The sequence below is a fragment of the Copidosoma floridanum genome, unplaced genomic scaffold, assembly GCF_036245765.1.
Source record: "Copidosoma floridanum isolate Cflo_tuat_1 unplaced genomic scaffold, Cflo_Japanese_pri ptg000009l, whole genome shotgun sequence".
Classification (NCBI taxonomy): domain Eukaryota; kingdom Metazoa; phylum Arthropoda; class Insecta; order Hymenoptera; family Encyrtidae; genus Copidosoma; species Copidosoma floridanum.
In genome coordinates this window covers 7,987,040-8,003,048 of record NW_028321886.1, presented here as the reverse complement: position 1 = coordinate 8,003,048, position 16,009 = coordinate 7,987,040, and the positions used below count along the sequence as shown (strand labels likewise).

General features: G+C 46.7%; 1 protein-coding gene across 1 annotated transcript in view; it reads left to right on the top strand.

Annotated features, from left to right (window-relative positions):
• Su(var)3-3 (lysine-specific histone demethylase Su(var)3-3) overlaps nt 1–15,747 on the top strand; it is a 178,208-nt gene extending 162,461 nt beyond the window's left edge. Inside the window, exons 10-13 of the mRNA XM_089589494.1 lie at nt 8,097–8,392; nt 10,537–10,749; nt 13,251–13,476; nt 14,678–15,747. Of these exons, the coding sequence (XP_089445620.1) occupies nt 8,097–8,392; nt 10,537–10,749; nt 13,251–13,476; nt 14,678–14,961 (1,019 nt within the window). The 3' untranslated portion in view covers nt 14,962–15,747. The remainder of the gene's footprint in view (nt 1–8,096; nt 8,393–10,536; nt 10,750–13,250; nt 13,477–14,677) is intronic.
• Nucleotides 15,748–16,009: the final 262 nt, after the last annotated feature.

Below are 16,009 nucleotides of genomic sequence, written 5' to 3'. Positions count from 1 at the left end.
TCCTCATCTCCCTGGGTGTGCGCTGATTTTTCTGAGGGCGAAGGGGAGAAGAAAAAAAATGTAAAAACAAAGGCGAGAGCTACTCGTCGGCTCGGGTGTTCATTTGGACCGCACCATACTCCTTTCTCTCTTCATCGTGGCTCCTCCTAAAACTATTTCTTCCCGGCCGAGGAGGTCCTTTCTCTATCTCTCTTCCGCGGAGCGGTCGTCTCGCTTTCGCGCGCAAAGTGAGAAAGAGAGCAAGGGGACAGAGGGAGATAGGGCTCCCGTCGCGAGCGACAGCGCAGCGCCATAAGCAACCAATTTAAATGTAAATTGAAAAGCAGCCTGGCATACAAATTGTTCGACTCAGCGTCAAAATATACTGCGTGCCAAGATCAAACACACGGCCCCGGGGAGACGGAGGGGGGGGGAAGGTGTGTATGGAGTGCGAGGTGGAAGGAGGGGGGACCCCGCGCCAAGGTAGCAACTTACGCGGGGTTGGTTCAAGGGGTATACGGTGGGCTGCTGGTCAATGGAGGCATAAGTTCTTCGAAGGAGGAGGAAGGGAAGTTTAGACGCAGCTCGAACGAGCCAGGATTTACGGCGAACTCTTTCCTTTTTTTTTTTTTTTTTTCAATCTTATATTTATGCTACCTGATACAGTAGGACACAGCAGAGCTGTGAATCGCTCATTTTTCGAAGGGGGTCCACATGAATCAACAACGAACGCACTTTTGTCATCCTCGGTGGTACAAAGGCACAATGATGACGCGTGAAGAGATTCCATTTCATTTGCACGCAATGCATAATTGTTATCGCTCTAAAAAAAATTATTTACAATGGGTGTCCTATTTACTCTTCGCAAACGTCCTTGACGACTACGTGTACTTGAGCGTCTTGGGTAGTGAAACACGAGTGGTGGATAAATATAGTGGATTTGTTGTTCGATTTGGCACGCATTAACTCGTTGCGAGCGGACGATCGTGTGGTTTGTATTGAAGCAATGATGATGATGATGATGATGATAATGATAATGGTTGGTAATAATCATTGGAGAATCAACAGTCGAGGGCAAGTAACGGCGACAAGGAGGTATATATGTACGTAAACTCGGTGCTTCCTGCATTTCCCTCTCGCAGTTTCCAAACTCGCAACACCATGGGAGAACCATTACGCGGCTGAAATTACCTCGGCCTATCAGCTCCTATTATACAACTCTCGCCAAAGTTCAACATCGTCAAAGTACTCCTCTGCCCTTCTCACCTCCTCCTTGTCTTCTTCTTCTTCTTCGTTCTCCTCCTGCACTTGCGTATCACACTCTGTACACGTAAGTATGTATATACATACGTACCGTAACAGGCAGGCAGCACATGATTTCCTACTTAGGTATACCAAGTTACATTGGCCCGCTGTATAAACGCGTCTACGTGTACACGAGCGATTCTACATAAAATTATATACGCTCTTTGAAATGAATTGAAACAAAGCCTCTTGGGCACCTTGTTTTATTTGACGAATAAAGGGCATTTTTACAATATCCAAATCAGTGAGTCGTTTGTTCGGTGTTGGTAGGTAATGAATTTTCTTATTTACATCAATGACACCTGAGAATAGTACGCCACGAAAGCCTTTTTTGTACATAGTACTGTACTGAAAACACCATTGTATTTGTTTATTTTTTTTTTTTTCGCAACAAATAAGTACACAACAAAGAAGGAGAGGAAATAAAAAGGGACAATATACCAGCAGACTACAGGCTCTCTGGAAACGCGAGGCGGAACGAAGGAGCCGAGAGGGCCCGAGAGAGCGGGACAATTTAATTTTTAATTTCTCGATTTCACCAGCGATTGGCTTCTTTGTGCGCCTCGGTCGTCCCCGTCGTCATCACCGGTGCTGCACCGGGGGCTCTCAAGCGCCGGAAAGGGCTTTTGTATCGCACTCGGACAAAAGCCCCGGCGCCCCCTGACGCCTGGATCCCGAAACAATGCGATCATTCAATATTGATCTTTTTGACAGGGACAGAGAGGTGCGCAGCCGGGTGCGATAATGCGCTCTCGATCGCCCTCCAAAGTAATACCCATCAGGCTACACCCTTTCGCTACCCCCTCGCGCCTCTTTCTCTGCACTCCATTCCATTATGTAATCGTCTTTCAGCGTCCTCGGCACCTACGTATACATGGATTGTTGTGTGTCGTGTAGCACGGGCTCTGCGACTTTTGTCGTCGACACGAAGACACTTTGTTCGTTCCGGAGGACGACAGTCGCCGTGGCGGTTTTTGCCGTGTCCCGCGTATATCCTCCAGCCAAGAGCTTGCAATTGTCTTTTTGCGCAGACACGTACAGCTTTCGATGAAGGGGAGCGCGTGGAATTTCCCGACGATCCTTTCGTCTTTCTCTCTCGCGAGCGTGTGGGGGCCCGAGGGCTCGCAACAAGATATTGTTATTTGTATTGCGCGTCTTTTTTCGCTATCGCCCCCACCCCCCTTCTCCCGTCTACTATATACCGTCCGTGGGGTGTCAAAGAGTCTCCTCGAGCTATCATTATCAGCATCGTTTCTCCTCCACTCTTTTGGACGGTGGGCCAATATCACTTGATTCTTTTTACTCGTGCACACAAAAGAGATGCGCTACAACGAAAAGTACTTCGAGGGATGGAAAAATCAGTACCTATACCCTTTTTTTCTTCTTATTCGATACCGTAGCAATAACTTTTTTAATCTTCGGTACAAATGTGGCTTAGAAACGCTGCAGACTTTCGTCAACAATTCCCGAAGAATCCGTCGTCCGGAGTAACGGGAGAAAGAAACGCCCGACAATATTAGATGGAAAAGTTATTGGTGTTTTGTTACGAGCCGTCCACCACGACACAATGGGTCGCCCGTACTCGAGATTTCCAATACCAGCCGATCAATGAAATGCCAGCCAATAATGAACGATATTAAATTTTACGCGCACCATCGCGAGAGAAATTTTCACGCAAAATATTGTTTACCCCCGTTGTATGGGTATATGGGGATGTTTTTTCGTGAAAGAACAGCCGGAAAAAGTTGCCGCATCGTCCGCACGCGGAGCCCGCACCTGGGAACTTTCCTCCCCGAGCCATCATGCACCCAAAATGCGTATCTGGGCAACTTTACTTTTTCAACTGCAATTCAAAGTTTCTCAACAGCCACACTCCCGAGCAAATCACCCTCTCGCGGGATATCTCGTATCGCGTCACAAATATCGTCCCGAAATTTCGCGGATTAATCATGCACTTTTGAGAAAGTGCACTTTTTCAAAGGAAAAACCCGTCCGACGAAACAGCCAAGGAGAAGGGGGGAAAAAAATGCGCGTCGCGGATGCACCTACCCCATTAATCATATCCCATCGGAATCGCTTCCGCCGTAACGAGCGGTCCCCAGATCGCACTGATTACAACACCCCCAAAGTCAAACAATTTAGCTCGAAGCTGCGCCACACACACACACACAGGACCCGATCGATGCCGCACGACCGACCGCCGCCGGCATCGCCGGGTTGGCGCAAAAATACGAAAACAATGCAGCAGCATCCGCAAGCATCCATCTCTCGCGTGCCTTCGCCCGTCGCGATAAATTAGCCCCAGACCACCACCGATCCCTTCCTACCCCTCTCGTCTATTTTACCGCGAAAGCTCCTCCCCCTTCGGCCGCCGTCCGCAGTAAATAGCCCTCGGCTGTAAATTAAATATAACATCCAGCAGGTGTGTGTATACCTACAGGTATACCTACTGCAGCGCGTTAATACACCTACCGACAGTTTAACATGTACAAACATAGGCGTAAGCGCGTACATACATCCACATTAAAGTAACAGTATGGGCACGGGGATGGGGTTGGGGAGGTGCCCAGCGCCATACGTATAGGCATACGTGACAGTAATGCAGGCGAGTGTGTATATATATATACATACACATACATGTACTTGGGACGTGGAGGATAGTTAGAGATGAGGAAGGGCTCCCGAAGCCAGACATAATTGACCCTCGAACGTAAACTCGTGTACGTCATAATTAGCGTAATTGGGAGCGGCCTCTCTTCCCACCCTGGCTCCATGTATATAATATATGCGCTTGTGCCACTGCTCACCGTAACCACACACAAGCAAACGCGAGTATACATCAATATACGTATGTATAGGTGCGACAGGGTTGCGTGATTTAAGCAAAATTTTGACGTAACCGCGTGTACTCGTAAGCTATGTGAGATAGAGAGTGTGAGAGAGAGAGAGAGGTGGGTATTGTTGTTGTAGCTCGCGCGAGCGATTTTTGAAATTCCGAGTGAGGGTGCCTTCGTAGGGCGGGTCCAATCGAGGGAGGTAGGTGTAACTAAGGGTGTTTAATGCACGAGTAAATTGTATTTATTGAGTGGCGGCTTTCGCACGTGCTTGCTTATGGGGGCGCGGGCAGCACTAGCTGGTCCCTCGGTGTGTGCGTGTTTGCCTCCCGGATGACAATTAGTCGGAAGGGGGGGGGGGGGCGCCCGTCTGCCCCTTTCTCTCGCGCGTATTGGTACAGTTGCAGGCTCCGGGGGTGAGTTATGCCGAGTGTGAAAATAATTGATCGGAAATGTAAATAAGTCCGCGGGTGCGCGCGAGCGTGATTTTTCCCGCGTTGGCATGTACTCTTCGTAATTTTTTTTTTTTTTTTTTTTGGAAGCGTATTTACTCCCGTATACGTACCAATATCTACGCGCACGCGTGTTTTTCACCTTTTTTTTTTTTACCTTGCGTCCGCTCACCGATTCCTCCTTGTCGTTATGTTCAATTTCGATATTTTTTATCGCGTCCCCGTGTATATTTGTACACACCCCTATGCTGTATGATTTTTGCTCGGTGCAGCAAGCGAGGAAATTACAGAAAACGAACTCCCAGCTTGTGCAGTTTACTCTTTTTTTTCCAAAAGTTTCGCCCTTCGGCGAATTTCCGCGTATACTTCGCGGTAAATAGTTGAGCTCTCGCGAGTATGGTATACATAGCACGTGCCAGTTACAAGTTGGCGATGTTTGCAAGCCCACCTCGTGGATCGACGGAGTTGACTTCTATTTATTTTATATTTTTTTCATTTATCTGCAGTTTAATCCGTGACGAGGAACTTGAATGTGGAGTCGACTGGCTATGCACTTGGGTATTATGCACGAACTATTCTGCGTTTAACGAGTCAAAATGTCCCAATTTAGTATTTTTACAGAAAAATCTGAGTATAACGTGGGTGTAGTTTGGGAAACTGGTAAAATCTCAAGTATTTGATGTCCGTAGTAAATGAAAGAAAAATTCTTGGGGTTATTACAATTTTTTTTTTTCTCGTAGGTTATTTGTTTTTTCATTTCAAATCGCCACATATTTTAAACTTTTTGTTGAATAATAAGAGAGCTCCTCAATTTTTTAGTTACTCTTCCGATATCAAACATCTTCTCCGGATTGTAAAGAAAACATGTTTAATTTACCTTTTCCTCGTTGCAGTTTTATAATCGAAATAACGATGAATCCATTGAGTGCATCATTTAGTTGCAAAAACACGCAACATACTATTATGGTACGAATAGACTCCCCCGAGCCTCGTATAATTTAAATACGGCAGATAAAATTTGATGCATTTGCCCGTAAAGTCGAGCACCACGGAGAGAGAGAGACAGAATTTCCTCCGTTCGTTTCCTTCGGCACGCGTACACGCTCAGTGAAGGTTATTTATGACGATACGACGTACAGCGGCGGTACATTCATACGCGGATGTACTTACAAGTACGTTACGCGCATATACGCGTCATAGGCGCTGAAAACACCAAGTACCTTGTAAATCTACCCCTCGCCCGACTTGACTTCTTTTTTTCTCGTCACTTTGCCCCTCCTGCTGTTTTCTCCAACACCATCGTCGCTCATTACTATCAGGGCCACTATATTTTTTACTAGTACTTATACCTTTTGCAATTTCCACATCAAGCCTATGATATGTATATATATATACCAAGTTAGCCCAAATATGCAGTCACCTCCGTCTTTACCTCCTTTCTTTCCTGTTTTTATCGGGACGCACCTCAAAAATTTTTCTCACCCTCAGGTGCGCAGTCGATAAACTTGACGCTTATTCCATCACTTTTTAACGGCTACACAGATAAACACCGTATCCCATCTCATTCTACTGCTCCGTCATTTTCATTTAGCGAGAGTATAATATACATATAAACTGTTGCCGCCGCTTCCGCTGTTGATTCGACCTCCATAAATGTATACTTGATCTTTTGCTCCGCCGTTTTGCTTCATGTTTATCGCTCTCCTCCGCCGCGAAGGATAATTACGACCGGCGTAAAACAGTGGGTCATCATAAACGCGCCGTTTTACGTTTTCGATACCTCGTGCCGCGCACGTTTTCTATTTCAACGGGCCACGTATAAATATTATAGCTCTGAAATTACGAGTTCATAATACGGTTGGTTCCTACCCCCTCCCCCTCTCTCTTGATTAATATTCCATGCGCCAAAGTGCTCACGACAATCAAACGTTTCCCATTATTTCGGGTGTACGATATGGTGTACTGAAAATGTTTTTCTTCCCTCGATTAACTCTGGATTTAACGAGGTATACTGATTTATTAACGCGTTTCGCGAAAAAGCTATTGCTACCGTTACTTTTTATTCAAACACGCTTTTGTGGGTGAGTAAAAGACGTGCATTTCTCCTTTAATACATTCGTTTATTAGTAATTTTATCTAATCATGAGGGTTTTTCGTATAAAAAATTTAAAAAAACTTTCAACTCATAGGCACGTCCCAAAGTGGGTGTTTTGTCATGTTTACCGCACAGTTGTACTCGCTAAGACTTTGTAAGTAAAATTGCGTACAATTGCGTACACATAATCTTACATCAGCTAACGTGTATAGAGTTGTTCGAATCAACAACACCCAATATAACACTCGGCAAATTTTGAACGATCTCCCGACACGTGATCGGCTGAAACGAGCGGGACTCGAGTCCCGTATACGGGGTTAGCTGCTGATGCGGTCACCGGCATCCGAACGCACTCCCGCACGCAACTCCTGGCGCCCCGTCATGCCTTCTCTATCTCTCATTCCACTCGAAGAGGGGGGCGGGGAAAAAATCACCCAACGCCCGAGACCTCTTTTTCTCTCCATTCACCGGAGAAGAGGAGGAGGAGGAACAAAAAGCCGACCGCGCGAAACAAAGCGAGATGGGGAAGAAAAGTAGCGGCGGAGTCCCGGAAGTCAAAAGCGAGAGCATATTGTGGCCCACCGTACATATATACGTATATAAATACAATACAACATCCCATACCTATGGGGCACCACGAGCACCTCTACTACCTCACCGCATCTCGATAGTGCGTTCGGCCTAACGAGCGTTATAAATTCGCGACACGCGAGCTCTTTCTCCTGCTGCTCCCCGTGTGTGTGTGTGTCCATAATACTCCTCTCTCTCTTTCTCTGTGGGGCTGCTGTCCCGCGCGCGGCGCGAGATTTCCGCGTGCGATAAGGGCTCATAAATTAAGGGGAAACAAATTCCCGGCCATCGGAAGCAGCAGCCACCCTACGCGGGCTCGCACGTTATAGTATATATACATCCCGTGGTATGAGTACACACACAGGCATCAGTAGCGCCCAAGTGTCTGTGTGTGGATGTATATACCTACAACAAACCGGGGCTCGCTCGCGACTTCCTTCCCTCGTGCATCTGCGACCGAAAAATTTTTGCGATTCGATCCTTCGGTATAGGTATATACATACACATCTACCCTCTTATGTTTATCGTGATGTAACTCTCGGCGTATAGGTAATGGCGGTAGCGCAACAGCGGCTATCGAGTTGCGAGAACGATGTAAGGGTGCATTTTTACGCCATTACAGTGGATACGCACATCAGGTACGCGAATCAGCGGCCCATCGGGCGTATATTTGCATATACACCGTTGATTTTTCGTTCTCGCGTTATCGTATCATCGCTGTTGTTTATTATTATTATTATTTTATTTGTTTTTTGGACTCTTTACTCTGCGTACCAGCACACGCAACATATACCACACCACTGTTTAATTAAATACAAATATATATCAAGTATGACAATCGAATGTGATCTTTGGTTTCAGTGAGGAACGGCTACTCGTGCGTCCCCGTGGCTATGTCGGACGGTTTGGACATAAAGCTGAACACGGCCGTGCGGACCGTGCGGTACAGCACGAGCGGCGTCGAGGTGTACGCAGGCCCGGCCCGCGCGGGCCAAGGCACCAACACCACCGTCTACAAGTGCGCGGCGGTCCTCGTGACGCTGCCCCTCGGTGTGCTCAAAGCCTCGACGCCACCCTCGGCCGTCACCTTCAACCCCCCCCTGCCCGACTGGAAGTCCCAGGCCATACACCGGCTCGGCTTTGGCAACCTCAACAAGGTGAGACTGCATTTTTCGATATATACCATCATGCTCGTGGTGTAAGGGGTGGCTCGTAACTAAAATTATGTGCTCCGTGAAAGGGAGCTGATGAGAAATTCAAGATTAAACAAGCCGAGGGGCAAACGCACTCCAATACTTACGGCGGAATGTTGGAAAAATATTTCGTATTCAGTTGCGCGACGTGTCCCGCTTTTGCCGAGAGAGAAGGGGAGGGGGGGGGAGGAAAGAAAACTCGAGTCGTACAAGCGGTACAGCGTTTGAAAAGGAATTGTTTATACTCGCCGTCCGAGGCTGCAGTCAACGTCAGCCAATCTTTTTACAGTGGAAATTCGCTGAAAGAAATTTTTATGCCACCCCCTCACCCCCCCCCTCTCTCTCTTGGGAGGAAATTTATTTGAAAGAACGGCCGGTGCTGCATCGCTACACTTGGATTAGCATGTTAATGGATTTTTCTTTATGCAGACACGATGAATACCGAGAAATTTTCAATTGCCCGCGCTCTTTGCCCTGGCTGTGTATGTATATGTACACCCGGCTTGGCAAATTGCGTTTTCCCTTTTGTGAGGTATTTTTATTTACAGGCCTTTCTCTTTCGCGCGATTTAATTTCATGACGCCGAATGACGGACTTGTAATTAAGGCGCGCATTGTCGCACACCCAACAATACTCTGATTGCGTGTATTATTTTCATCCCGGAGATGTTGTTGCAGGAGCGCACGAGACCCCAACTTAATCAGACTCGGGCTTGTTTTCCAACTTCTTCTGTGTAAGTTTTACGTTTTGAAATGGGAGCAAACTAAATACAAAAGAGTCAATATTTTTTTTTTTTTTTTTTTTTGATTGCCCTCCCAAAATTTATCTTAATTAAATTTATTTAATTAGGGCGACGGTATACCTCGAGACTTCCTATATTTCCATGGATATTAGAACTCCCTTTTAGAAGAAACCCACCCGTAGCCCCCTCGGTCCTCTTGCTCCGGCCCCCGAAAGGAGTCGCGGGAAATTTCCCGAGCAATTAATTTCTCATCGAGAAAACTTTGTGAAACAAGGCAAGAAGCTCCTACATAGGGATGAAAAGAAAAGAGCAGGGGGTAAAAGAGAAAAAAAAAAAAAATGGCCAGCTCTTGGTAATTACACTAATGCAAACAAGTAAGCAACTCGGGGTCGGTGGAAGGGAGGCTCGGGACGGGTCGAAATAACGGAGGTGCAGCACAAAGAGCACTGCCAGTGATAAAATTGATGAAATGAAATTCTTGCGCCACCGCTGCCGACGCCACTCGGCGCGTAATTAAAAATGCGCGCAAGAGCCAACGGGCGTGCAGGCCTGCCTTTAATTAAATTAGTAATTTAGTAATGACTCGAGCCCCCTCCCCCCCCCTACCCTCCACAGCCCCTTGAACAGCACGAAGAGCCTAGGAGTATTAGTGTAGTGTAGCGCGCGCTCAAAGTATAGCTCTTGTCGCTTGTGCGAGGCGCGTAATGAATCTCCCGGGTAATTAGCCCGAGAGAGAAAGCCCATCGTGATCGCGAAAAACCAAGGAAACGACGAATAATTCATCCGGGGGAAGGGTTGGATGCTCCCGAGGATGCTTCATGTAATGTAATTTTGTCGCGCGTGCCTCTGGCATAAAGGAGCATATATTATATATACATAAATATGGGGACGCACTCCTTTCCGATGTGTTATTCGTCGTGGACGCGCTTTGCGCTGAAACTAATTAGGCGGTAGGTTAATTTTTCTTTGTCCCACGTTTTCTTGGGTGGTAATAAGCTCGATGAGTCTATCAAGTTGGAACATTTTAGCGAGGAACTTTGAGCTTATTTTTTAAGTCACAAGTTTTTGTTTTTTCTAAACTGAATTGTCGAAAACTCGAAGTAGCATGGTATTTGGAAGAAAAAAAAAGTCGCGCCTAGATTTGTTTGTCGACGTAATACGCTTCAACGTTGAAAAACCAGTCTGACGAGCTCGGCCAGGAAAGTTAGGAACTAAAAAAGAAAAAAAGAAAAAAAGTTTCACGCGCGCGAGGCCATCCCTCAAAAGGGCAGTGCAGCGCGAGATAATTATTACGGAGAACGAGCCAGCGCATCCTCCTTACCCACATTCATCTGAAGCGAGCGTGTCTCTTGTGTGTCCGTAACAGGTGGTGCTCTGCTTCGAGAAGATTTTCTGGGATCCAACGGCAAACCTCTTCGGTCACGTCGGCAGCACAACGGCCTCCCGCGGTGAGCTCTTCCTCTTCTGGAATCTGTACAAAGCCCCGGTGCTGCTCGCCCTCGTCGCTGGCGAGGCCGCCTGCGTCATGGAAAACGTCAGCGACGATGTTATCGTCGGCCGCTGCATCGCCGTCCTCAAGGTAAGACCCGATTACGCGCGTCCGTCCGTCCGTGGGCTCTCGTCCACTTGTACGCTCGCGCATAATATATATCACCCCGTAAGGGCCTCCTCCTTTTTCACTCGTCCGCGTGTACCAAAGTCTTTTTCGTGCGTACAATTTTTCTTTTTCTTTTTTTTTTTTTTTATTAATGACCACTCCGGCTTATCAGATTTAATTCTTTCCGCGAAGTGCCGAGGTTGCGAGGGATGCCCGGCTGCGGTTTTGGCACAACCTTACGGGGACAGCTCTCTTTTGCTTGCTGGACAATTTTGTTTCAAATTCAAAGAACATAGCAGTCATTGCGGTTGAATCGTGCAAATGTAGGGCAATCCGATCAATTAAACTTTTACGATCATCTACTCTAGCGAGAATTTAACCGAAACTTTTTGGTACTTGCTGCAAAAAAAAAAAGAAAAGAAACAGTTGGCGTTTAAATTAACGGTCAAAGCGGCAGAGTTGAGACTAAACTTTTATCCGGATGAGCTGTTCCGAATGAGTTTAAATCCCTCGATTGGCAGCTCGGAACGGCGTGCGCGTATTTATTTTTCCACGGCTAACGTAGCTTATCTCCGAAAAATCGTACACTATAATATAGCGTACCGATGTCGTACAAGTGTATGAAAAAAATCGTGTGTATTTTGCCGGTATTTATTTGGAGAGCGCGTGGGCTTATCGTCTCTGGGATGCCGACGAAATTTGCTGCTCATCCTCGCCGGGGGGCTACACGCATGACAAAATTAACTGCCGGGGCGTTTTTCATCGTAACGGACGGAATCTTACACGGGAGAGGGAGAAGACGCGTCGTGAGATTTCCAAGTGGGTTAGCGAGTCTCTCTTGCGTGCGTTTGTTGATAAAAAGATTTACTTGAGTGCCCCAACGCGTGTACGTGTAAAAAGTCGCGGGACCCGATTTACGAGCGCGAAAAAAGGAGAGCCCGCGTTTTTTTCATTATTCATCACAAATATTTACTTAATTATGATGCGCCGATGTAATCAGTGATGAAGAGCTTGGGCTGGCTTTCCTCGAGGGATGACAAGTACAGGATCGTGGATGACGTTGGCGAGGGGCTTCAGTAACGGGACTAATGTTTATTTACGGATCCTCCTCTCATTTTTTTTTAATGCTACGACATCGGCTTTGGAATCTTGGTTTTGGGATTGAAATGAAAAATTAGGTACGGCGCGTACGTACAAATGAACGTACACGTGGATACTCAAGATTTCTGAATACGTTAAACTAAAAAAAAAGAAAAAAAGAAAAATGATTGAAAAACGACGCGAGTCAAGTGTATACGGAAACCCGTTAAAAAACAAGAAAAAAAAAAAAATTTCAACTGGTCCTTACGTCCCCACGTCGTAATCAAGGAAAACGGAGAAACGAGGGGGCCGTTCAATTATTCGCGTCGATCTATTACGGGCGCGAGGATCCGAGCAGGTGGACTTTATCGGGCTTTAAAAAAGTCGTTAAATAAACACATTAAATTCGCGCAGCATCAGCGGCGGCAGTTGTAAAAAAAATAAAAAAAATAAAAATAAATAAATAAAATAAAATAAAAGGAAAAAGGCGGGATGGAGGGAAAGGGCGAGCTTGCGTGTATACACGTACAACCCTGGCGCGATTAAGAAACTGGTTTTTGAAGACTCGCGCTCGCGCGCCTAATGGATTTCTGAAGACGAAGTTAATGAAGTATACAAGAATGAAGAGGAGACAGAGATCGGGGGGGGGGGAGGGGGTTTGCCGCTTCGCGTATGTACACGTATACGTATACGCGAGCGCACGCGGTGTGGTCCCCATGTGCTGCGGCTCCCCCTCGTTAGTCTTTCGTCCGCTCGCTTGCTCTTTCGCTCCGACTACTTGTGTATATGTGTACCATGCCGAAGATAATCGAGAGCCGATGAAGACAAACCGACGACGGGCGCTCTTGCCTTAAATTATGTTGCGCGATAACTCTCTTGCGCGCGAAATTCGCTCCAAGTGAGTGTAAACGACGGATTAAGTGATAATTCGCTCGGGGGGTTATTTTTTATTTTTTTTTTTATTGCGACGCGTACGCTCGAGTGTACGTATATATATATATGAGCATCTAGTCCACAGCATTCGCGCAAATTTTTTATTTTTATACATTTTTAAAAATGTTTTTTCGTTGTAATGAACCTAACGGAAAGTGCATGGTATACTTGGAACAATTTTATCAACGATCAGGTAGAGCTTCGTGTTGCTTGTACAAACTTCGCCGCAGTGGTAAATAAAAAAAAAGAAAGATAATTGAAGGTTCAATGTCGATGGCTCCCCCGTAACGATCCCAATTAATTTGCGTACCTTGTACCCTCGTAGCACGGTTTTCAAAGAGGTAGCTGTCAGATCCCGTCGCGTAGGTATATAATCCAGCCATAAAGAAAAAAAGGTGTACCGCGAGATAAAGAGAGTGCAAGACGAGAGTCATGTAAAGGAAAAATCGGCGGTGGTGGTGGTGTTGCAGGGCATTTTCGGGAACCAGGTGGTACCCCAGCCGAGGGAGAGCGTAGTGACGAGGTGGCGGGCCGATCCTTGGTCACGGGGCTCCTACAGCTTCGTGTCGGTCGGCAGTTCCGGCAGCGATTACGATCTGCTCGCGGCGCCCGTCGCCCCGCCCGCCACCGCCCCTCCATCGGCCGGCCAACAGACTGGAGCCCCCGCCCCGAGCCAGCCCCGTGTCTTCTTCGCAGGTAAGCCTCCTCTCGTTCAAAAATCTACATTAATTAACATCCGATTTAATCAACCTCCGGATCGCACCCCCTCCTCATCCTTGGATTCGGGAGCGCGTCCAATTTATCTCGGCGCATCGAGCCACGGGAGCACGAGGAGGCCCGGACGGCCTGTACGTTTATTCAAATGCGCGCATTTTGGAGCCCCGCGCCTCTGTTCCGAGCACTCGCGCTTTTGCATATACCGCGCGACCTTGTTTTTTTTTTTTTTTTACTTTTGAATCGGATTCTTTTGACGTGACGTGCAAGTATAATTACCTACGTATCCATTGGGGCAAAACCGCGGATGTCCATCGGAGTGGGTGGAGTTGATTGATTTGTTTTTTCCTCTTTTCAATGCTAATGTTGCGTTTAAAAAACATACATTTCTCTCTGTTCCGTTTTTAAATTAAAACATCGAGTTTCGAGCGCGTGCACGCGGATAGCAAATCGATACGTCCAATTTTATTTATTTGGAAAAGAGAAAGAAAAAAAAAGAAGAGTTTCATTTACAATTAACTTTGAAAGCGTATGTATTGGAATTTTATTTATTTGTCCCGAGTGACACTTTTCCCGTGATTTTATCGAAACCGGTTATTTAGCTTCGGCGTTTAACGCACGAACAAAACGAATTTTTCATCCCCACCCACGTTACCGATAACGAATAAATTCAAAAATTCGTTTTATCGAGCAAATTTCCTTCTCTCTCTCTCTCTTTTTTTTTTCTCGCGCGTCCAAATGACACGACAAACAAATGATACATTATATCGGATCGCGTCGAATATCGAACATACGAATAACCGAAACGTGATATTTGTGTAACGCAAATTCCAATCGAACAACTGGAGAGTACGACATCGCAGCATTTCTGAAACGGAATCTATTACCGGTAGCGTCGCCGCTTTCATTGCCCGGTCAATTAGTCCGAAATCTGGCATTGGATTCATTATACCGAGCACAGGCTGTTGATTGATCAATTTTCTTTGCACCACAAACGCCCAAAATCCAATCATTTTTCGATCAAATCCCAATAATGTCCTTCTCAGATCCATCCCACGCGCTAACTAGCCTCTTTCTGTACCCATATGTATGAAAAAAACAATCGAACTAAATTGAAAAAAAAAAAAAAAAAAAAAAAAAAAAAAAAAAAAAAAAAAAATTGGTTGAAATTGGACAATCGCAGGCGAGCACACGATACGTAATTACCCAGCGACGGTGCACGGCGCCTTTTTAAGCGGTCTCCGGGAGGGCGGTCGCATAGCCGACCTCCTTTGCGGGAGCCCTTACGCGGCGCCACCAAGTGCAACTCCCGGCAACAGCGTACCATCGCAGCAGCAATCAAACACAGCATCGACTTCGGCCTCGGCGGCTGTGGCGTCAACTACTGGGAGCACCGTAGCAACACCAACAACTCAGGCACCAACGACGGAACCAGCACCAGTAGCACATAATGATTCGTCTCTCTGATCCTGACGAGCAGTATTGGGAGGTGGTAGTGGTGACCCCATCCACAACAACAGCAACGGGGACAACAGCAGCTGGGCTTCAGGCGCCGACGATCCGGCCCGACGCCTCTGACCGCAATCAATGCCGCGCGAGAGCTACTGCGCGCGCGTCTGTGTAAGTTAGGACTGCGGCATACGTATGTGTGTGTGTGCGTGCGTGTACTCCTACTCCCGCGTGCCTCCCTTGTCCAGCTACCTCCGGCTCTGCTGGTAATCTTCACGCGTGAACGCCGCCCTGGGCACGCGCTCGCACAACGCGTCGGGGGCCACGCCTGTGCGCGCTCGAGGTCAGCCTGGAGACCGACTGCCCCTTTGTCTTCCTCCTCTTCGTGTGCTCCATCTACCCCCCCCCCACCCCCTTTATCTACTCGCTTTTTGTGATCGTTCATTAAAGTGGAGAGCGCAGGGAATTAATTGTGTTATAATAATAATAACAATTGTTCCGCGTGACGAAGCAAAATGCCTCGTATGCTCGGGGTTAATTTCGTCGGATGACGTTTAATCGGAGGATGCTTGAGGTTTGCCCGTTTGTAACGTAAAGTGTAATACACACAATTTTAACAAAGAGGGATGGTCGATGAGGGGTGTTTTGAACGTCATTAGAGTCCGGAAACCCGTGAAATTTCGATTTTGCAATTGCATACATGTTTATACGCGATGATCACGTATGAAAATTAATGGATGTTTCGTTGCAGATTCGAGGACGAATGAATGAAATTCATTTACCTCAGTGACGTGCGGGTGTTTTTTTTTTTTTTTTTTTTTTTTTTTTTTTTTTTTTTTTTTTTCATCTTTTTAACTGCAAACGCAAATTGAATTCGGAAAATTCGAGTGAGCCGCGCGGGAGGGCAAGTAAAAACCAATTAGAGTTTCAACTGTTACGTCGGCCCAACTGATAAATCTACACACGTCGGTGCGGGTTTAACTCGGTGCCTCGTGGAGGAATCACCGTTTTAAATCGAACGAAGGGGATTGTCGAAGGGGCCATACGTCCCGTTCGAGTAGAATAT